The sequence below is a fragment of the Rosa rugosa genome, chromosome 1, assembly GCF_958449725.1.
Source record: "Rosa rugosa chromosome 1, drRosRugo1.1, whole genome shotgun sequence".
NCBI lineage: Eukaryota > Viridiplantae > Streptophyta > Magnoliopsida > Rosales > Rosaceae > Rosa > Rosa rugosa.
The window spans coordinates 45,447,583-45,469,462 of record NC_084820.1 but is presented as its reverse complement, the minus strand read 5'-3'; the positions used below and the strand labels follow the sequence as shown (position 1 = coordinate 45,469,462).

General features: G+C 38.8%; 2 protein-coding genes across 3 annotated transcripts; one reads left to right on the top strand and one right to left on the bottom strand.

Moving 5' to 3' along the window:
- Window positions 1-2,771: 2,771 nt before the first annotated feature.
- On the bottom strand, window positions 2,772-10,560 carry LOC133725081 (PX domain-containing protein EREX). Of its 2 annotated transcripts, none has more exons than XM_062152129.1 (10): window positions 10,165-10,560; window positions 8,644-8,754; window positions 8,382-8,480; window positions 7,473-7,559; window positions 7,082-7,190; window positions 6,193-6,950; window positions 5,035-5,199; window positions 4,703-4,945; window positions 3,921-4,139; window positions 2,772-3,345 (listed from the first exon to the last, which is right to left on the bottom strand). In XM_062152129.1, the coding sequence occupies exons 1-10, from the start codon at window positions 10,432-10,434 to the stop codon at window positions 3,076-3,078; spliced, it is 2,331 nt and encodes a 776-aa protein (XP_062008113.1). In that variant the 5' UTR covers window positions 10,435-10,560; the 3' UTR covers window positions 2,772-3,075. The 2 variants fall into 2 exon arrangements, with proteins under 2 accessions (XP_062008113.1, XP_062008114.1); XM_062152130.1 differs by having other exon boundaries at window positions 8,382-8,472; window positions 10,165-10,436.
- Window positions 10,561-17,896: 7,336 nt separating this feature from the next.
- Window positions 17,897-21,822, top strand: LOC133725079 (zinc finger BED domain-containing protein DAYSLEEPER-like). The gene is made up of 2 exons (XM_062152127.1): window positions 17,897-18,145; window positions 19,599-21,822. The coding sequence occupies exon 2, from the start codon at window positions 19,621-19,623 to the stop codon at window positions 21,655-21,657; it is 2,037 nt and encodes a 678-aa protein (XP_062008111.1). The 5' UTR covers window positions 17,897-18,145; window positions 19,599-19,620; the 3' UTR covers window positions 21,658-21,822.
- The last annotated feature ends 58 nt before the right edge of the window (window positions 21,823-21,880 follow it).

The window sequence follows — 21,880 nt, the reverse complement described above, 5'->3', positions numbered from 1 at the left end:
AATTCAGAAGATGGATTGCCTTTTTAATTATATGGGACTCAGTTACTGTGGATATGACTCATATCAGTTAATATCCTGAATGCCTAAATCAGTGCATTTGAAATCATAAATCAACTAAAGAAGTCAACAACTTATTACTACTATGATAAACACGTCAAGCTGGTCATATCTGTCTGATCATTTATTGTACAAATGAGGAGAAATATTGACAAGGATGGAGTGGAAAACTTCAGAAGATCTGTAAGGCTACAAGCTAGAACATAACTGCTTCTTGTTACAGAACAAAAAAAGGGGGAGATCTTCATATGAAAACTAGACCGTTAAAAGGGGACCAACAATTCATATCCATAATGCACACAACCATCATGCATTTTAACCGAGTATAAATTTGTAGTAGACACAGACCTCTATACAGAAACTGAAGCTACACTTTTTTTTTTTTTTTTCTTTTTCTGATTGAGCGAACTACCAAAGAAAACTTTAACCAAATTTAAAGCTTTGCAAAACCCGTATGACTGAATATGGACAGTACATATTTGATACACAAGCCATGATTTCGCAAAGTCTAAACCCATATGAGATACAGAGGAGTAGGTTATTCTTTTATTGAATGACGCCGAAGAAACTTCATATTTACCATTGTGACTCACTCATACACATTCTCAGCCCGGATTGGGGTGTTTCTGTTTGAGCTGATGAAAATTTTAGACACAGATTCGAATCCCTCCTCACCCAGAACCAGCCAGAAAGGGAAGGATGGTCCTGAAAAGTTGCATTCGAAAGGTTTTCCCTCTTTCTCTGTAAACGTTATTCAGAAAGGACTGGCTTGCATTGTTACTATAAGTGACTATTCAAACAACAGCATCTCCCTGTGCTTCTAGTGATTTGGTGCATCTTATCTACAGTGATCAGTAATCAGCTTCATATAGATGAAGAAACTATTAATCAACAACATAGCTGCCCTGCTAAGCTACTTGATTAACCTTGAACTCTCTTTGACCAAAATTCCCCAGCAGATCCTAGATTCTAGAATCACTGCAATTTCTTCCAAACTTTTTGTGACTCTCTCGATCATGTATTCTATACGACTCTCGTGCACAACTCTGATTTCGATAGTCAAAATTATCTTATGCATTACTTTCTGTGTTGCCACTAATCCACGCATACCATATTGAATGACTGAGATATATAATCTAAGGATCCAATCAAAGCCAAGCATAGCAATGCGAGAGGGAGAAAAACAAAAAGCCTAAAAAGAGAAAGTTACCCGAGAGTTGAAACCGGGTAAAAGCCAATCAAAGTTAACTGTTTACTGTTGACGCCAACTGCCTCCTCTCACGGCGTCCAAGCATTCTCGGAGTTTAAATGCAAGTCACGTTTTTGATTGGCTTAATTTTTTGGTGTAAAAAAAAGCTCCGAAATCAAGATCGGCTTAATTTGCTTTTACAGGGTTTGAGGGTTCTGGGTTTTATTTTTATGTTTATTCTTTCATATTTTTTATTTGTTTTAATGTTATTTTTTAATTTAGTGAAATGACTGTTTTTGCCGGTAGTTTTGTTAACAAAAAAAATAAGAGTATATATGTGCCACGTAAACAAATTTAACAGCAAAGTGAACAGAAGTAATAAATTGGCTAACGGAGCAATAGTTCAAGTACTATGAGGGTAGTTTTGAAAGTTTAGGTACCAAAATGTGCATTGGACGATAATTAGGTACCATTTGAAGATTTTTTCCTTTTAAATTTTTTTTTAAAATTAGTATTTAAACATTATAATGAACTAATTTTCTTAACAAGTTACGGAACTACAATATAATAAGGGTGAGACATTTTGGCCTACCTATCAAATATCTCATGGGAATGTATTTATTGGCCTTTCGGCTTAGAGTTATCGACATCAACTTTTCTTGTCTAACAAGGTTTACAGAAGTTTTTGATAAATTAAGTTTTTCGATTTATTTTACTCGATCCAAATAAAGTAGAACATAGAAGTTTCCACTACTAACCATGAGTGCATATGAGTAGGTGACATTCCTTTGAATTTATTTATTTATTTTTTTGACAAGTGAAACTTTCATTAAATCAAAAATCAGAATAGTATAACACCAAATAAGCGAACTAGGCCTACATTGATACACAACGTACTATTTCATAAAAATTAAACGCTCTAGTGCCTGTTACAATCAAAAGTGTTTCGTCTTATTCTGCTAGTCACCCACGTAAGCCGATCACAAAATTGTGGCACATGAACACATAGCACTCCATAAGAAACTCATAGAAGTACCACCTGCTAGTATAGGCTAACCAACACGCACATAATCAACAACTGAGATCTGCTGGATTTGTTAATTCACTTGCAACGTCGGTACATAGAAGAATTTTGCACACATAAAACTGTATCTAGCAATTTTCATTTTCTACATTCTTTTTTTTTTTTTTAATTGTACTTCCACATATACTTTATGTTCATTTTCTATATGTAAAACGAAAAAACTATTTTGCAAACATTACCAACGGCTAGGTTCTAATTCAACTTGGTTCTATATAAAAAGATGGGAAGTTTTGAGGAGAATCTTCTATTTCGATTCGGTCATAAATGTGTTTTCAGATTGGTGAAACTCTATGGGATTGTCCAGCAAACGAGTAGTTTGACAACGATCATTGAAGTTACCCGGCCAAGATGGGATTGTTCCTCCAACATGATTTCATGACTAACCAAGTACTAGTGCTTAACCATTAGTGGATCGAACCTGTAAGACTATACACTCTCAGATTGCAAATTGCACTCTGCTGGCATTACATCCCCATGGAAGTTCAGAGTGAGAAACAAAATGACATGGTTACAATAACAACACGGAACATTAAGGATGAATTTTTCTTTTTTCTTTCACTGTCATCTTGATTTGTTCTACCACAACTTTTACTATACTCGATCAATAAATCTATTCCAAAAAAAAAAATATCATCCAAACAACGTTTTCTACACAGCCATCACAGATATAGAACTGGCATATACTACCTGTATATACAAGGATATGTGTATTACATATCTAGTATAAAGATGTACAATTCTCGTATCACCTCTCCAAGAATTTGCTTAAAACAGTTTTTCTTAAATGTGAATCTTCTTCATCTTCATCATCATCATCATTTTCATCTTTAATATTTGCATTTAGAGCACAACGGATTACTGAATTGACCTGCATTCTTAGTCTGGCATTGTCAACAAACTGATCTGTCAGCATCTTCCTCAGCTCATCATCAGCCATCCTATCACCACCCTTGATGTCTTGAGCGTCGTCCACTGCTATAACAGCACTTTCGACATCCTGTGCAAGGAGCTGTGCCTGTTCCAATTTTATGAACCGGTACAAAGGAGATTATGATTTGGATGGACCAATACTGTAAGCAAATTAGATTCTGATAAAGAAGAGAATACAAGTACTAATGAACTGGTACATATAAATGCCCTTTTCCACAAATCCAAAAGGCCTTCTGGGCATTTGGCTACTATGGGAATGGACATAGAAGGTGAGATTCCCATGGGGAAACCCAGCGTTTCTCGTATCTAATGAACATCAAGGCATTGTAATCTATAATTAGTTGGATCCACTTAAAAACTATACTACATTTTCAGTCAAAAAGATTTTAATAAGGCGTCCTCTTTTTCCTGCAGGCCAGATGTCAGAATGCGGCCTGATGGATTGAACTCCCTCATTGTAAAACTCCAATGGAATGTATATGATATTGAATACAACTTTTTACTGAGATATTTGTGGCTTTTACAGCAAGGCTACTCAGTACCTTCACTTCTACAAGTGTACTTTCATGAGCCAGCTTGTGCCCAAATAGCTACAAATTACTGATAGAAGTCACTGCACAAATACAAGACACAGACACCAACTACAGTTGCAAAGCATACCTCCGCAAGAAGAAGACCAATTCGATTGTCAGACGTTGTCAGTAGATCAATAGCATCAGATGGTGATGAAGTATCCAAGATCAGTTTATCTTCCTCTTCAACCAGAAAATTGACACTACATTCTTGAAGCCGACTGCGAAGTATTTCACATTCATGCAGCAGCTTTGCGTTAGTAGTTGCTGCACACTCTATTCTTCGCTTTTCTTTTTGAAGTGTTCTCTGAAAGATAAACATGGAACAACATAAGTTGATAGCTTAAAGTTGTATGTTTTTTCTTACAGGAAGGTAGAGAGGAATACATTCTAAATAATCTCATAATAAAACCAGCTGATAAACCCAGAAGCTTAGCTAAATACAGATATTATAAAACGAATCTAAGCAAAGCAAGAACACTGAATATCCACTGAACCTTGAGATATACAGGTTTTCAGTCAATGGACTACAAAAAAAAGGTCAAAATGTTGTTTTGTGTTCAACATCTTTATCTCTATTATTGGATGCCTTGGTTGGATTTTACATGTACACTCTTACTGACAACATTTTCTCCCCTTTTTGAAAACTGCAGTCTTGTTATTTGGTGAAACCCATTAAGTTTCACGTCTCCCTGGTCTAAGAAAACAAGGAAACTACCCTTTATTATTTATCTGACACAATGAGGAAGACCAAAAAAGGGGTTTTATCACACATCTTGAAGCTTTCAGAAATTTAGATCTCAGAAGAAAATGATGACAACACATATATTAGTAGCCCATTACTAAACTTAAATGAAACAGAGGACATACCTCTACTTCTAATTTTTCCTTCATCAATCGACTGAGTTCCTGCTTCAGTTCTGATTGTGAATTTCGAAGAGATTTGACCTCTTTAACAAGTAGCTTTACATCTGTCTTTGATTTCACCTCAAACTCTTCATGAAATTTCTGCAAGTTGTCAAGCTGCTGCCTAGAGACATCCAACTCCTGTAGCAATATGTCATTCTCCTGAATGATAGAAATTTTTGTTGACTCCGAATGCTCCCTTGCATCCTGGAATATTGTAGCACACAATCAACAGAAGGCCCTCAATTTGAAATGACAAGGAGAAGTAAACTAAAAGTTATTAGAAAGAACAAAACCTGCTCAGATCTCAATTGTAATTCCAAGTCCAAGCACTTCCTTCGCAGTTCCTCCATATCCCACTGCATTTGGGTAAATCTTTCTTTTTCATTTAAGACAGCCTGCTGAATATTTTCTTTACAATTTTGTTGGGTAGTTTCAAGTTCCACTTCCAGATCTTTAACCTACAAGAGAAAATTCCCATAAGAAAACAAAATGTTTCTTTAATATAAATTCCAGCCAAGTAATGAGGAGTAAAGTAAATCTATGATTTTGAAAGCCTCCATACTCTCCTGTGTAAATCACTCAGCAGAGTTATAATGTGTAAATTGGATACATATAACCGTCAAAAGTTCAAAGATTTCACCAATATAAGTCAGTACTCAATTTCGAAGATTGAAAAGAATTACTATTTGAGTATACTGCAATCTTTACAGATATCTTGAGGTGAAAACAATTCATCGGCAACTAAACTGCAGGCAGCCTGCATTTAAACTGAATTTCAGCAGTTACGCAATTATGAATACACAGCGCCAATCAATTGATGAGATAGGGTTTAGTATTTTTGGTGCTTTGAGTTTGATCCAAATTACAGTGTAGCCAACGTTCCTATCAAAATAACTATCTGCCAGAACCTAAAAGGTAAAATATAAATACAAAATTAGTCTGAACTAACAAACACCATGAATTTTTACTGCCAGAATTCAAGTTTCTAAAGAATAGTTGAAGCTTTGGGCAATCCAATCAAACCTATACTGAACTTTGCGATCCATTATGCATCATTACTCAGTTGCTATTATTTATACAAGAATAGTTCTTCTCGTCCCATCACTTTTGTGACTACTTAAGTTACTACTAATAATTAATCTTCAGACAACTCAATCTTTGACTGTAGTATAACTTAGCCTGACTTTGCTTGTACTCACTGCACTTCACTACTATACTGGCGAGACCATGCAGGACATGATATCCTCTAGAATATTAGTTTAAATCATAGTTCTTACAATACCAATGGGTGGGGAGGGCAACCTAATTTGATTAAACTAAAGGTAAACTGAAATTAATAAAGAACACACCATATGGACGACCAAAGCTGGGAATAGGAGCAGAACTTGTTCAAGTGCAGTCAATCAGTAAATGCTAGCAGTAAATACTTGTTAACTGTTATATATCATTACCTTTGTTGTGAGGAATTGTCTCACAGCAACTTCTTGATTCAATCTTGCTACAAGATCCTCGATGTCAATTTTTGCTGTTCCTAATCTCTGCTGCAATGTAATCAGAACTCTGTTTAATTTTTGTCGCTCATCATGTGGAAAAGCAGCTAGTATAGCCCTTGAAAACTTCAAATTTGAGTTGTCAAAAGTATCTGCAATTGTAGGAGCTTCAGAACTTTCAGGAAGGTTGAGGGAGCCATCACCATATAAATTGCCCACCCGCAAGGTAGAAGTATCGCTTCCAAAACTCTCTGTTGATGGTCTTCGAGCATGGCCATCCCTCTTCCTTTCCTCATGTTCTACAAAGAACTCGGTTCCATCCATGCAAAGAGGTTTAGAACCATAGGTATTTTCACTTGTTTGCTCCTTGTCTATAGTATTCACATTACTTCTACCGGAAATTTGGCGCCTGGAGAGCCTTTCTAGGCTTCCCCGAATAAATTTCTGGTTAAATAGGCCAACCTTAACAGATGTATCTATCGAATCATCTAAGTCCTGATCAGATGTCGAATACTCCATGGCAAGATTAGCACGGCTATCATCTCCATACCTTGGTGTTCCAAGCTCAGATACCTCGTATGGAGTATCATTACCATTATCTGATGTGACAGATGAGCTACCAGCAACAACAGAGAGATCTGATTGGGTTTGTAACAGAGAAGACGGAGCTGTGCCACTTGTTGAGTTTACATCTGAAATTAGCTGCGGATCATTGAATGCTGAAAGGTATGGCAACCAAAACTAATATAAGCAGATGATATTAAAAAAATTAAATAAATTAATAAAAGAAGAGGAAAACACGTAATAGAATATTAGAATCATCTATAAGATGCATCAAGAATACACCTACAAGACCTCGCAGCAGCTTCCAGCTCTAGAAAGGTTGCAACCAACAAACTTCTTGATATATCGATATCTGATAATAGCTTTTCTATCCAATCCTCCAAAGAACACCTTCGCTGCAGCGAACTAACCAATTTGAGAATAAGAGGATGAACACTATTTGACGCCATAAAACCATTTTTATGCTAAGCTATTTCGTCCTATTTTAACAAACATATAAACCAAAATTGCAGAATAGAAGCCTATTCGATAGTAAGAGACACCTATAATTTGCAAAGGTACATCTCAGTCAACTTACTTCAGTTTGACTCAAAAAATTTCTGATTCTTTGCAATTTCCACAATCAAAGAAGTTAAAATAAAACTTGAAGGTGAGAGAGAGAGTGTGATGTAACCCACCTCTTCCAATAGTATCCGACTTTTCATTCTCAGAAACCCCTTTGGAGGAGCTGGAGGAGGATCTTTCAGGGGGAATGCCTTTTTAAGCTACAAAAATCAAATGGGATTGCTCAATAGTCCGAAAAGTAACAGAACAAAGATAAAAATTCAAGCAAACCTAAAATAAACAAAAGAATAAAAGGCAGAAATTAAATTACTCGGTAGCTGATTCAAATGATACCATCTCAACTCTAAGATCAGATATCCATAGCTAATTCGACCTAGTGTTTTCTTCTCAACGCGCTATATCTAATCAACGGGGTTATATGTTACTTTTAAGTTAGCCACTTATTATAGCCGGAGTATCTCCATGATGTACTATGCAGTCGGGCAAAACACAGATATTTGGAAAAAGGAAATTAAACATCAACATGTAACGACGGATTGACCACCTTTACCTGTACTATTCCTATGGGATAGGCCACATCAATAATTTTTCAGTTTCTGTTAAACTCAATTCCTCTTAGATATTTCTTTCTTTCTTTCAGTATTAATTATAAGTGCACACCTAGTGATCTATGTTGCATATGCCCTTACTAAAGCCAGATTAACTCATAATCTCTCTCTCCCTCCCTCCCTCCCCCCCACCTCCCCCCCCCCCCCCCCCCCTTCTCGTTTTGCAGGGAACACAAAATAACTAGCGTAATGACATACATACAATCTTTTGATATTCTTTTCATAACCTCGTTTTAATTACACATACTAAATAATTCTCTATATCAACATCATTCTTATATTGATCCTAAATGTCATCAATTATTAGTTTGAGTAATCCTTTTACCTGAATTGCTTGAAAACTATTATTATTTTCTGCTGATACATAGAAATTGTCACTTACACTGAACTTGCGAAAAAGGATAAATCACTTACTTCAGAAAATAGCTTTAGAAAATCATTAAATCTTCGTAATATCCCTCGAGTGGTTGTGATCCCTTCCGGTGATTGTAGACCAACTTGAACCCTATAAAACTGTTCTCTGTAAATGTTAATAGTGAAACTAACGTAGTTATGGTTGCAAATAAATAAAAAGGCAGCAGGCATGCTCATACAAGAATATAGATAATGTTTAATCCAGAAGATGTTTTTCTTCAACACTGCGACATTAAAAGAGGATAAGAAACATAAAGTTTACCACCACAGGATCTGAACCTCTCGGTTTGGGCAGGTAAGTCCAAGAAGGAACTGTGACGCAGTAACTCCATCCTGTACGAGGATTATGTGGCCAAACAGAGTCCCGTCCATCCTTCATTAAACCCCCAAAGGATATTATTAATAAGAAACAAACAGAATAATAGAAACCCAGTTCATTGTGTCTACAAACCCAAATCTGTCTAATAACTAAACTAATTACCTTATAGCCTGCTTTTCACTCAGTTATATATTTTACTATAAATTTTTACCAACATAATTGAAACATAGTCGTACAAATGGCCAAAAAGTTTAGGGACATATATCCCTATATTATTGTAATCACCTTTTGATATTACACAACAGAGAGATCCAAGTCATTCAACATAATTTGAAATGCCATCAGCAGATGCCAATGTCTGCATTTGTATATCAACAAAGAAAAACTTACCATGTAGACCCATACAAAACTCCCTAAAGCCAAATATTGCACCATCCTTCTTAGTAATGTTTGGTCGAAGTTACTAGTGTTGAGTTAGTTACCTAGTTTTACACCATCATTTCTAGTCAAGTTATCAGCTATGTTAGAATCTAAGCATATAACCGTAAAGCTTACAGTAATCCTAATAAGTGCTTTTTCACTGAAAGAGAAAAGAATCTAGAGTCAAATGCACCAAAATGCCTACAATTCATAGTAAATAAATGAATGACATGTATCACCTCACAAAACCTCTCTGAAGACACTTACTAAACTTATTCCTCATATGTCTCATCTCGAATAATTTAGGTCATAGAACCTCTGCATCAGTGAATTACCAAAATGCAACATAATGACTCAGCATCATTCCAATAGATCTCCGCAATTTTCAATTTCAGATGCAGCCCACATTCTATAAGTCCCTTTTTCCTGGTGCACTAATGTGTATGTTATAATGCAGAATCACAACATATGACTTTCCTTCAACTCAATCTGTCTAGATTTCCAGGGCATTTCATAGTTCATACTTCATACTTCTTCTATTTTCCAGCAATAATCAACAAACAGTGGTGATCCACTGCCCCCTCTCTTTCTGTTGTGCACACAGTACAGACATCAACAATCGTTTACGTTCCCAGCTCTGTCTTTCCTTCCAATCAAATCTCTACAGATCTCTAGCTTCTATATTCAACTGGAAAGCACTTTACAGTCCCACCTCCCTCCTGAAGATTCCGTATATAATTCATAAATCCGTTATTCTTTCCCTCTCCCTAGATAGTAAATCGGCTACTAGTATGCATCGATATTTTACTCTCTCCCTACTAAATCATATTTCCTATAAACAGATTATCCAGTACCGTCACTCTTACACATGTAATCTTTATAACTAGATAGCTGAAACAAAATAAGACAACCTGATCGGCAATTCTAAGTTCAAAGTCAAGTGCTGGAAATCAATTCATAAGATTTCTACATCAAATTCATAAAACCCTAGCCACCGCTCGAATTCACACGAAAACAAAAAACAGAGAGATTAGAGAAGAATACCCATTTGCGAGGCGGAGGGCTCCAATCCATTCCGAGAGGGAGAGGCGAGGTGCCGTCGTGGCGGTACTTGGGAGGGCTGGGACTGCGCTCCACGCGCTTACCGTTGGTTCTGTTCCTGCCCCTGCCATCAGAGGCGTCGCCGCCGTCGTCGTCAGTAGGGGCAGTTTCGGAAAAGAAAGAAGTGGTGCGGTGGGAGAAGGGATCGGAAATGGGATCGGACAAGTTGAAGTTGAAGTCGAGGAGAGAGAGGTCGTGAGCGTAGAGATTCATTTTGGGAGTGATTAGTTCAAAGCCCTGGATGATTGGTTGTTGATTTACAGATTTGATCTTTCAAGTGATTGTCATCGCCGGTTTGGCCCTTGAAACAAAATGGAAAGAATTAGCCGAAAAAGGAAAATATCAAAATAAAATACGTTTAAAAAGTTTTAAATGAATAGAGAGACACTTGGCTCCTTGCTGAGAGGGCAGCACATAGTGAAGGAATTTGGTTACGGAAAGAAGCAAGGCCTTCTTGGCTCAATGATGTGGTATACTATAAGCATCAAAAAAAAAAAATGATGTAGTATTACTATATAATTTGTCTAGTTGATATTAGGGATGTGATATTCTTTTTTGAGTTCTTGACCCAAAACACCAAAATCAGCTAAAATTGTTTCATTTACCCCAGCAACAAATTTTTATTCTCACTGACCCAATTTGAAACAAAATGACAATTTTGTCCTTAATCAAATTAATAAACCCTCGATATCTCTCCTTCACATCGCTCTCTCTCTCCCCTCTCTCATCCCTCTCCGATTTCAGATCCCTCTCTCTCTCTCCCCCTAGGAATTCACTATCGGAATTCTCTTTCAAATTCTGTTCCGGCTGACCGGGGCTCCCTGCAACTCGCCTCCGATCACACACGTAAGTCTCTCTCTCTCTCTCTCTTTCCCCCCGCCCCCTCCCTCCCTTATTTTGGTTACGCCTCTGTTCAATTTGCCAGAAAAGCTCCGGTGCCATGGTACGACAACGAGTGGGATTAGAGCTCCCGTGTGATCGACTTGATTGTGCACATCGCCAAAGGCTTAAGCTCAGATCTGAAGATGGAAGGCTTTGCTTTTACATGTTTCGGTTGAGTCTAGAATTTTTAGGTCTCTGGGTTCTGAATAAGAGTATTTTTGTGTGCTCCTCTGGGGGTTGATCTCTCGGGGTTGTCTATTTTTGGTGTTCAACTGTTAGTTGCGAATTTCTCCGAAAAAAAAAATATCATTTTCATCAGATATCAGTTGAATTATTTATTATTCAACTTGGCATAATACCGTATATGTTGATGATCTTAATTAAAGGATGGGCAGTGAACTATTCTTATGTGAAAGAAGATCAATGATTATTGGCTTGACCTCAATGCACGAATTTGAAATCATTTCTATAAATAGTTGTTCCAATTAATATTCATTTTGATATATTAAGTAGAGACATGCTGCAATATAAATGAAATTTCACGAGTTGGAAAGGTAATGGTGATTATTGAGGCCGGAAGGCCATTTCCTTCCTCTTTCTTTTATTTTTTTTGGTAAAATGAGGGCAGCAGGAAAGAAAAAAGAGAAAAAAATATTTAGTGAATTTATAGTTTTTTTTTCCCTTTTTTTTGGTAAAATGGGGCAGAAGACCCAGAATGGAAGAAAAAATGAAGGAAAAAAAAAGGTTTTATTGGGCCAAAAGAAGTGTGTTAAGGGTCTATTGGGGGGCAATAGACGTCTATTGGGAGGCAATAGACGTTTTGAATTGATGTAATATTCTCATTTTTTTTCTTTAATCAAAGTTTTATTTGTCTAAATCTAGGAAGATTAGTTCTTATTCTGGCTACTGAAAGTCTTATGGGGTGCAATAGACGTCTATTGGGGGGCAATACATGGCTGATAGTAGTCTATTAGGGGGCAATAGACGTCTATTGGGAGGCAATACATGGTTGATAGACGTCTATTGGAGGGCAATAGAGGTCTATTACTCCTTTATTGGTGGGCAATAGATGTCTATTGGGGTAATAAACATTTCCGGTGAAGTTTTCTGAAAGGTCCGATGGGCGGCGGCCGGTGACTGGAATCCGGCGAAAGTTGGCCGGAATCCGGCGACCGGTGACCGGAATCCGACGACCGGTGACCGGATTCCGACGGCCGGTGACTGGCTCCGGCGAAGTCTCCTATGGTTTCTCTCTCTTCCATTTTCTCTCTCTCTCTCTCCAAGTAACAAAAAGGGTGAGGGGTAAAATGGTATTAAAAAAAATAAAAAACAAAAAAAAAAATATTAATGGGGTATTAGGGAAGACTCCCTTAGAGTGTATTGGGTAAGAGGGAATTAAAAAAACTTAATGGGGTAAGTGGGAAAAAAATCCCTAAAAATGGGGTAAATGGACAAAAACCCTTCTTTTTTTTGTTTTGAAAGGAATGGTGTGGTATTCTTTTTTACTTGATTAGATTGGGCAGAGTTTTTAATGAGGTCATTTTAGTCTTTGGATGTATTGTCCACAATAAAAATAAAGGGTTTTTGTCTATTTACCCCATTTTTAGAGATTTTTTTCCCACCTACCCCATTAAGTTTTTTTAATTCCCCCTTACCCAAAACACTCTAAGGAGGTATTCCCTAATACCCAATTAAGAATTTTTTTTTATTTTTTAATTTTTTTTAATACCATTTTACCCTCACTCCTTTGTTACTTAGAGAGAGAGAGAGAAACCATGGGAGACTTCGCCGGAGCCCGGTCACCGGCCGCCGGAATCCGGTCAACTTTTGCCGGATTCCGGTCACCGGTCGCCGGATTCCGGTCAACTTTCGCCGGATTCCGGTCAACTTTCGCCGGATTCCGGTCACCGGCGCCGCCCACCGGAATTTGCTGAAAATCTCACCGGAAAGTTTTTTTGCCCCCAATAGACATCTATTACCCCCTAATAGAGGGGTTATTGCCCCCCAATAGACGACTATCAGTCATGTATTGCCCCCCAATAGACGTCTATTGCCCCCCAATATGACTTTCAGTTGCCAGAATGGGAACTTATCTCCCTAAATTTAGACAAATAAAACTTTGATTACAGAAAAAAAAACAAGAAGATTACATCAATTTAAAACGTCTATTGCCCTCCAATAGACGGCTATTGGGGGGCAATAGACATTCAAAAAAAAAAAATTCTTTCTTTCTGTCCCGTTACTTTAAAAAAAAAAAAAAAAAAAAAAAAAAAAAAAAATTGATTTGGGCACCCAAAGAAAAGCTTTGGCCACCCAATCAACAATCTCCTCTGCCATAGCCTGGGTCGAGAACCGGCGGCGTCCAGGAAGCCATAGGCGACGCCAAGGAGACGGCAAGGCGTCCAGGAGGCCATGGAAGACGTCGTATGGTCGTCGTTTCAGCGCCGGCCGAGCTTGGGCGAGCTGCAACAGAATCTGGGCAAACATCTAATGGACGCCGGCAAAGACGATCTCGAGGGAGGAAGAGCAAGAGTCGATGTCGCGCTCGTCCCCTACGCCGCCTTCCTCCTTGACCTCGGCGGAACTCCGGTCGTCGCAATCCTAACCCGCCTCTGCTGGTCTGAGAGTTGCCACCGTTTGTATGGCCGGCGGAGATCGGAGGATTGCGAAATCGGGATTTGATTTTGGAGAGAGAGAGAGAGAAAGAGAGAGAGAGAGGTGAGCGAAATCGCCTCCGGCGAGGCTCTGGCTCCGGCTCCGGCTTCTCATCCTTTGCAGAAACAGTTCACAGAGAGAGAGAGAAGGGGAAGAGAGAGATAGATAGGACAGAGAGAGATCGAAGGAAAAAGGAGAGTGGCATAAAGTAGTTGTTTAATTAGGTGGAGGGCAGAATTGTCATTTTATTTTAAATTGGGTTAGTGAGAATAAAAATCTGTTAGTGGGGTAAGTGGGATAACTTTTATTCATTTTGGTGCTTTGGGTCAAGGACCCAAAAAAAAAAACTCAGAAAGAATTGAACCAAAAACTGAAAAATAAAAGGCTAGCTAAGAGTGAAAAATGTTCATTTGGTTTTGAGTTTTTGACCAATTAGAGTATCTCCAATACTTTGCTATAAGAGTATCAACAGTTTTTCTATAAAATCTTAATTATGTGTATTTAATAATTAAAATATTTATAATTTTTTTTTTGAATTTTTTTTTTTTGAATGAAGGGCTGGTGGAGCTGCCCTCAAGCCTTGATTAATGAAACTGTCGAATACAAAGGGGGTACATTGAGCCTAAACCCCTGATTACCATAAGCATCTAGAAAATTTTCCGAAATAATATCAGAAATCTCTACAGGAGACTTGTATTCTAACAAGCACCAACTAGCAAAGAGTGCAATAGCTACTCCATTTGCTTTAACATAGCAGTGACATAGCGGAAAGATAACACTATATGTACCCCGCGTACAACCTAGCATAAATACCTGCTTTAGCACAGCTTCCCTGCTATGTTGCCGCCAGATGATAAATCCGACGACACTTGGCTTCATCCTGCCACTAGGCGGTAGCGACCATTTGACTAAGCCACAAACTCGCTGCCAACCTAGAGCAGATAAGGCACACTGAGTGCATACACTGGCACAAGGCCCTACTAGTGCTACACAACAAGTGTAGACTCTTATTTCACGCCAAAGACGTGACCTAGACACATAACAGCAATAAAATAAAACAGAAATAACATAACTAGCTAAGCCCAGGCCCAAAAAGAGGGCCCAAGCCCAAGCAAACACCCAGGATAAGGGAAGCCCACAATCTGCCAGCCGGGTCTGGCCCAAATCCCCTGCAGCCATCGCCGCCGGACCTTGCAGAAGGCCGCCCCGCAGCTTCCGCAGAGCCGCTGTCAGCGATCTGTCACCCCAGATCGGAGCCAAAACCTGCAGAGAAAGCATCTTCGTCACACCATGGAAAAGCCATCTGGAACTCCGCTCACCCAGATCGGGATCTGAAGATCCGAACCAGAATGGGCTGCTCCGATTAGCCCCCGGCCAAGCCGCGCCGGACGCCTCATCGCCAGATCGCCTCCAAATTCGAGATTGTATCCATCGAGTAGACCATCGAAGAGAGAACCCAGAAGCCAGCAGCCGCACTTTCCCCTCCCTCACTGACATCCACTGTAATCTCACCGATCGGAACGAGAACGTTGATTGAGAGACCCGACCTTACACCCAACCCATGCGGAGTCGGCAATGGCCCGTCCGACGACGGCGTAGGGGCACGCTGCCGGACAGGGGGGAAGACCTTGGTTCTTGCTCTCAGGCGCGTACAGCGCGTTCAACAAGCTAGAATATTTATAATTTTTTTTTTTTTCACAATTTCAGTAATTTCTCAACAATTTTTTTATAAATTTTATAGGAATGTTGCTTACGCATGTATCAATTAGCCTCTTTTTTTTATCGTTTGTTCTATTATTGTGCTTGGAACTAATTTTGTTGAGTTTCTTTCTTTGTTAATAGTTTTTGTTCTTATCGTTTAATACCTTAACTTTTGATTCCAAAAAGAGAAAAAGAAAGACTACAAAAACAGTCAAGAGTGGTTCATGCAGTTTTTTTCTCCCATGTAAAGACAAAAATTGCTCCCATAATCTATTTACAATTTTACCCTTTATATATGAAATTACTTATTGTTAAAGTCTTAATAAAGGGGAACCGGTAATCAATAAGATAAGAGCAAGTTCACCCGTTGGGGATAAATGTTAAGGTCATTGGGTCACTAGGTCGACCGGTCAAGAAACTGTTCACTGCCACTGGACATGAGTTTCCACCCGTTCTGTTTCTTGACCGGTCAGTTATTGTTCATTGAAAAAAAAAATTTAATTTGTTTATTGTAAAATTGAAATATATTTAATGTAAATAGATCATTTGCATACTCTTTGTGAGTCCCGAAATTCATCGAGCTTAATTGAGATCGTTAGTTAAATTATTTATTTACGATCTCTGTAATTATAAAAGATGCTTGAGAATATTTTTAGAAATTTTCACAAGTGAAATTTGTGATTTAAGAGTTGGATAATAAAGTACATGACACAACGAGTTCGTCGGAATTTTTGGGAAATTTTTCGGATACCCGAGCTATTTATAATAATTTTTCAAAATTACTGGATTTTAGAAATTATTAAAAGAAAAAGGAGAAATTTGTGCTATGCGATTTGGGCCATTGAAATACCCACAGACTTCATCATAGCTGTCCAAATTCAATTATTGGAGGCTATATAATGGATCAGATCGGGTCAAACATGGCAGACCATAGTAGAAGCTTCTGGGCTTCTGACCCGCGAGCACAACTCAGAAACCCTGAAATAGAATCCGACCGGCACTCCAACGTTCGGCCATCTCCCGGCGGCGGACCACCTGCGTCTGATCCCTCTCCTCAGCGCCGACGTCCTCCTGGCAGTAGATTATCCAATCGGTGACCACAGCGACTATACGAGGCTCGAGAAGCATGAAGTTTTTCCGGCGGCTACGACTGCCGATTTAACTGCATGAGGTAGGAAATTTAATCCTCTCAACACCCTCTATATACTAATATTCTCAGTTTTTGAAATCGATCAAGTTTTGATGATTTGGTTTCTGGGTACTCCTCGGCTCCGTCGTGGCTCTTCGGCACCGGCGACATCTCCGGCACTCCTGGCTTAGTTTCCGTCGCGGTCTTGCTGACGTCAGCCACAATATGGAGTGGGCCGAGCTGGCAGCCGGTCTCCATGGGTCAAGAATTATGTCAAGGCTTTGCCTTTTTTCTTGGCCTCGGTCATGAAAATCCTCACTTTGGCTGGTTAAAACTTTGCCGGTGGAAGCTTCTTTTTCCCAATTCATGGTCACCACCTAGGATTGATGAGGTGGAGGCCGGTCAAGGAGGAACCGGTGGACATGCTCTAAATCAAACAACTAGTACTTCACCCTTGTAGCTCTCACCAAGCAGCCATTAGGTTAACATCACCTATAGCACTCACTAGGCGATCACAAAATAGATTAACATCACCCACTTGTCGATGGCCCTGAGACGTACCATAGCACTAGCCGGCGGCCATACTAGCCAATATCAACTCAATCCACATTCAAACAATCATGGACATAAGTAATAGGCCAAATTTATCCATAAGAAGGATGGTCCTAGGTGTTGCCCCTATGCTACATGTCACCTTCTCTGACTTCAAAGTGGAAGGGAGGTTTATTATCTAAACTCAAATCTTAATGGTATTAAGTTCTATTAGAACTTGGTAAGATAATCTAATGTAGTTCGCCACCACAAATATAGAATTATCAAAACACCATCATAGAGTGTCCACAGTCTTAGAACGCACCCTGAACGAACCAAGACAAGCATCTCGAACTTGTACACCACAAGGAGACTCCAAAAACCTTCCAGAATTCTTTGAAAAACCTACTGCCTAGATAGAGAGAGTACGTGCTATCATAAAGAAGTAAAAATTTCTCACAACCAATGCTAGCTTAAAAGCAAGAATTGTAGCCACCCTCTTCAAATTGAGAATCTTCCAAAAACTAAACATTTTCTCAAGTCTATTTATAAAAAAAATTCATGTGGCGGATTCTAGTTGACGGCCTTTACTTTCCTAGTGCGTCATTTCTTTATCTCCAAGTCAAAACAACGGCCGATCCTAGCTCCACGTAAGGTGGGAGCCTCAAAATCAACGGTCAAGAACGGACAAGGTGTAGGTGGGCTCTCTGTACGACCACAGAGATGGGTTCAATGGTCAATCTCACCCAAATTCATATAAATTGGACACCAAGCCGCAAACCCGACCAGTCCATCAATCACCCAAGTTCGTTTCGTTCTTAGCCTTTGAGGTCCATTAGGGTTTTTCCGCCAAAAGCTCAAAACCTTCGACCCTCAAGCCCATCAACTTCTTCTTCCACCTCGCAATTTTCAAATTTTCCCTTTTTTTTCTTTTCTCCTTTTTCCTCAATTTCGAGAATTAAATAAAATTCGAATTTTCCAGACTTGCAGAGGCCACTTCCTCATCCTCAGGGCTGCGATTCTAGGGTAAGCAGATTTCTTTTTTCCTTTCCCTTTTATTTCGTCTCGGGTTTTCTGTAATTTAGATCTTGGATTTGTTAATTCTTCTGTGTTTTTCTGCTTTCCCAATTTTGGGAATTTTTTTAGGGTTCTATATGGTGATGTCTGTGAGTAATTCAGTTTTCTGGGTTTCATTGTTAGAAATTATTAATTAACGAAATTTTGTTGCTTAATGGAACAATTGTGTTTGAGGGTTTAAGAGAGTTTAGTTTAGGTTGCTGTTGAAACCCAATTTTCTTTATTTTGGGTTCTTTGCAGAACCTGAAACAATCGTCGTAGGAATTCAATTTTAAGAATGTTCAAACTACAATTGGGTTTCAGCCTTTCGGTTTGAGGCGGTTTGTACTCGTTTAATGTGCAAGTCACGTGCTTCAGGGCTGGCTATGACAACTGTAGTGTTTTTGAAAAAAGAAAAAAAAAAGACAAGTGTTTGTTGTGTACTTGCATGTCAGATTCCATGTTTGCATTCTCCAAGTTTTTGTTTTTGTTTTTGTTTTCTTGTTCTTGTTAATGGCACTCGCTTCACTTTAAAATCAAGCATTTCATTTCAAATACTCATAAAAGAGTGTAAATTTGACTTTTTGAGAGTGTTAGTAATATTTCTCTAATGCTCCTTTTCATTTCTAGCCCTGTGTCTTTAGCAGTTATATCCTGTTTCGGTGGAAAAAAAATAAATTGTTTTATGTTACAACGTAGCTAAGCGTGGTTCGGTGGAATCTGCAGAATACGCGTACATTGTTGTAGCTCTACTGATTCTTACTATGATGTGGTGCTAAATATTAGGTGATGTAGTCATTGGAAGAGTTTGTTCTTTGTTGTTCCTTATAGTTGGTTTCATAGAAACAAGCCCCTGAAAGGAACTTTGTTTCGATGTGGAAAGATATACAGACGAAACATGTTGTTTGGGGTTTACTTATTGAATTTGGTTTGTTTTACGTTGATGTGCTTTCGTTTTAGCAGAGAGATGGCTGTTCCTTAAACAAAATGGTGGCAGTATAGTTCATCTAGCCAGATTATGTTTAGCTATATGTCAAAATGCAGGACATATTGATGTGTCACAATGAATATGCGTAACATTGTAATCACATGTATAATGTTTAGCATTGTAATCACATGTATAATGTTTGGCACTGTAATACTGGGATTGCAAATGGTTATGTAGTATTTTTCTCTGACTACTATTGCAGTACAGTACTAACTTGAGAATACCTGTGCATTGTGTAGCTGCTTGGCCCTGATTCCTCTGCCCTTATTGAATTCTTGTTTTCTTGTTTTCTAAATCTTAATTCTGATGCTGAATTTCATCTTGTTTTCTTCAATTGTGAAATATAATTTGTCTTTTATTGATAGATCAAATGGTTGGGATGTTCTCCACTTGCAACTTCTCATTTACTAACTCATTGTTGTCATTCTGTTTCAGGACTGCACTTTCTTTCTTCGAGATGGAAACTCCTACTACCCCAACTGATAATAATGGGATACCTGGTTCAGAAAGCCAGCCGACTAAGCGCAGAAGAAAGAAGTCTATTGTCTGGGAGCACTTCACAATCGAAACTGTTGGGGCCGGATGTACTAGGGCTTGCTGTAACCAGTGCAAAAGATCTTTTGCATATATTACTGGTTCAAGGATGGCAGGCACAAGCCACTTAAAGCGACATATTTCATTGGGAATTTGCCCAGTAAGCCGTCAGAAAAACCAGATGACTCCTTATACACCTGGCTCCAAAACTGATGCTACTGATGTACCAAAACGACGCTACACTAGAGCACATGCAAGCTTCTCTTTTGATCAGGACCGCTGCAGCCATGAGATTGCTAAGATGATAATCATGCACGAGTATCCACTTCACATTGTGGAGCAACAAGGATTTATAAATTTTGTGCGATCTCTTCAACCTCAGTTCAATATGGTAACGTTTAACACAATTCAAGATGAATGCGTGGCCATCTACCATAGAGAGAAGCAAAGCCTTTTGAATCTTATCACTGGAAGCCCTGGACGGATCAGTCTTACAGTGGATTTGTGGACTTCAAATCAGAACCTGGGCTATGTTTTCTTAACAGGACATTTTGTTGATAGTGACTGGAATTCATACAGTCAGATACTCAATGTGGTTACGGTACCATCTCCTGATTCAGGTGACACCTTTAGTCAAGCTATTTTGACTTGCCTGTCCGATTGGCATGTTGAGGGCCGGTTGTTCACCATCACACTTGACCAATCCCTCTCCAATGAAACTATAATTGGAAATCTGAAAGGGCTCCTTTCTGTCAAGAACCCACACATGCTCAACAGTCAATTATTGATAAGAAATTGCTATGCTCGTGTTCTTGGTCGTTTGGCACAAGATATGCTGGGGGCATTGAGTGAAATAATCATGAAAGTTCGCGAAAGCGTTAAGTTTGTGAGGACTTCAGAATCGCATGAAGAAAAATTTGTTCAGCTGAAGCAACAGCTTCAAGTTCCTAGCACAAAAAAGCTTTCAATCGATGATCGTACTAAATGGGACACAACCTACCATATGCTGGTGTCTGCTTGTGAAATGAGGGAAGTATTTGCTTGCTTAGATACATATGATTCTGATTACAAGATAATTATATCATTGGAAGAATGGAGTCAGGTAGAAACTCTATGTACATATGTGAAGTACTTGTTTGATGCAGCTAACGTTGTGGCTGAGCCAGCATACCCAACTGCAAATGTGTTCTTCCCAATAATATCGCAAATTCAAGTTGAACTGATGCAGGCAGCCGTGAGTGAGGACTCATTTGTTAGCTCTTTGATCAGACCTCTATATGAAAGGTTTGACAGGTATTGGGAAAACTGCTGCCTTGTTTTAGCAATTGCTGTGATTATGGATCCGAGGTACAAAAAGCAATTTGTAGATTTCACCTTCTCCAAAATTTATGGGGAAAATGCTGAGACTTGGATCAGATTAGTTGATGATGGACTTCATGAACTCTTCCTCGAGTATATGATGCGAATGCTTAGTCTACCGGAAACATTAATGGTGGAAGGGAATGAGGACATCATCAGATCTGACCCACCTGAAGCAGCAGAAGCATCTCATGAAGAAGCCGCAGATGGGCTTTCAGATTTTGATATATATCTCTCTGATATCACAGGTGGTCAGCAAATGAAGTCAGAGTTAGAGCAGTATCTTGAAGAGTCCATTCTGACCCCCCGAGCGCAAGACTTCGATATTCTGGGTTGGTGGAAAGAGAAAACTACAAAGTACCCAACACTATCAAAAATGGCTTCCGATGTTTTGTCTATACCAGTTTCCACAGTTGCCCCCGACTCTGTTTTCAACACTGAATTGAAAAAAATGGACAGTTACCGTACTTCGTTGGGTGCAGCAAATCTCGAGGCTCTTATATGTGCCAAGGATTGGCTACGACATGGACCATTCCCACAACCAGAACCACAGCCACTTGAAGTTTCTAATGATATGGTCAAGATGGAGTTTTTGGCATAGTTTTTGATCTCTTCTTCTAGGTAGATCATTGATTCAGTTCAATTATGTTTTGTGTTTCCTTCGGTATAGGATGCTGACAGTTCCAAATTTTATGTTACTAGTATAGGAATTGTTTTCATTCTTGGATTAGTAAATCGTTCTATAAGAAATTAATTGGGTTCTCTATTTCTTCTCGTGTTCTTAGAAGGTAACCTTATCTATGAACGAGTAATCGGTTGATTTA

Excerpts from the sequence above, each read along its gene's own strand:
- LOC133725081 (XM_062152129.1), bottom strand. The coding sequence starts at position 10,434 with ATGAATCTCTACGCTCACGACCTCTCTCTCCTCGACTTCAACTTCAAC. Across the intron at positions 7,560-8,381 it reads TTCTAAAGCTATTTTCTGAA|CTTAAAAAGGCATTCCCCCT; the intron begins GTAAGTGATTTA and ends TGATTTTTGTAG. Across the intron at positions 4,140-4,702 it reads AGGAAAAATTAGAAGTAGAG|AGAACACTTCAAAAAGAAAA; the intron begins GTATGTCCTCTG and ends TTTATCTTTCAG.
- LOC133725079 (XM_062152127.1), top strand. The coding sequence starts at position 19,621 with ATGGAAACTCCTACTACCCCAACTGATAATAATGGGATACCTGGTTCA.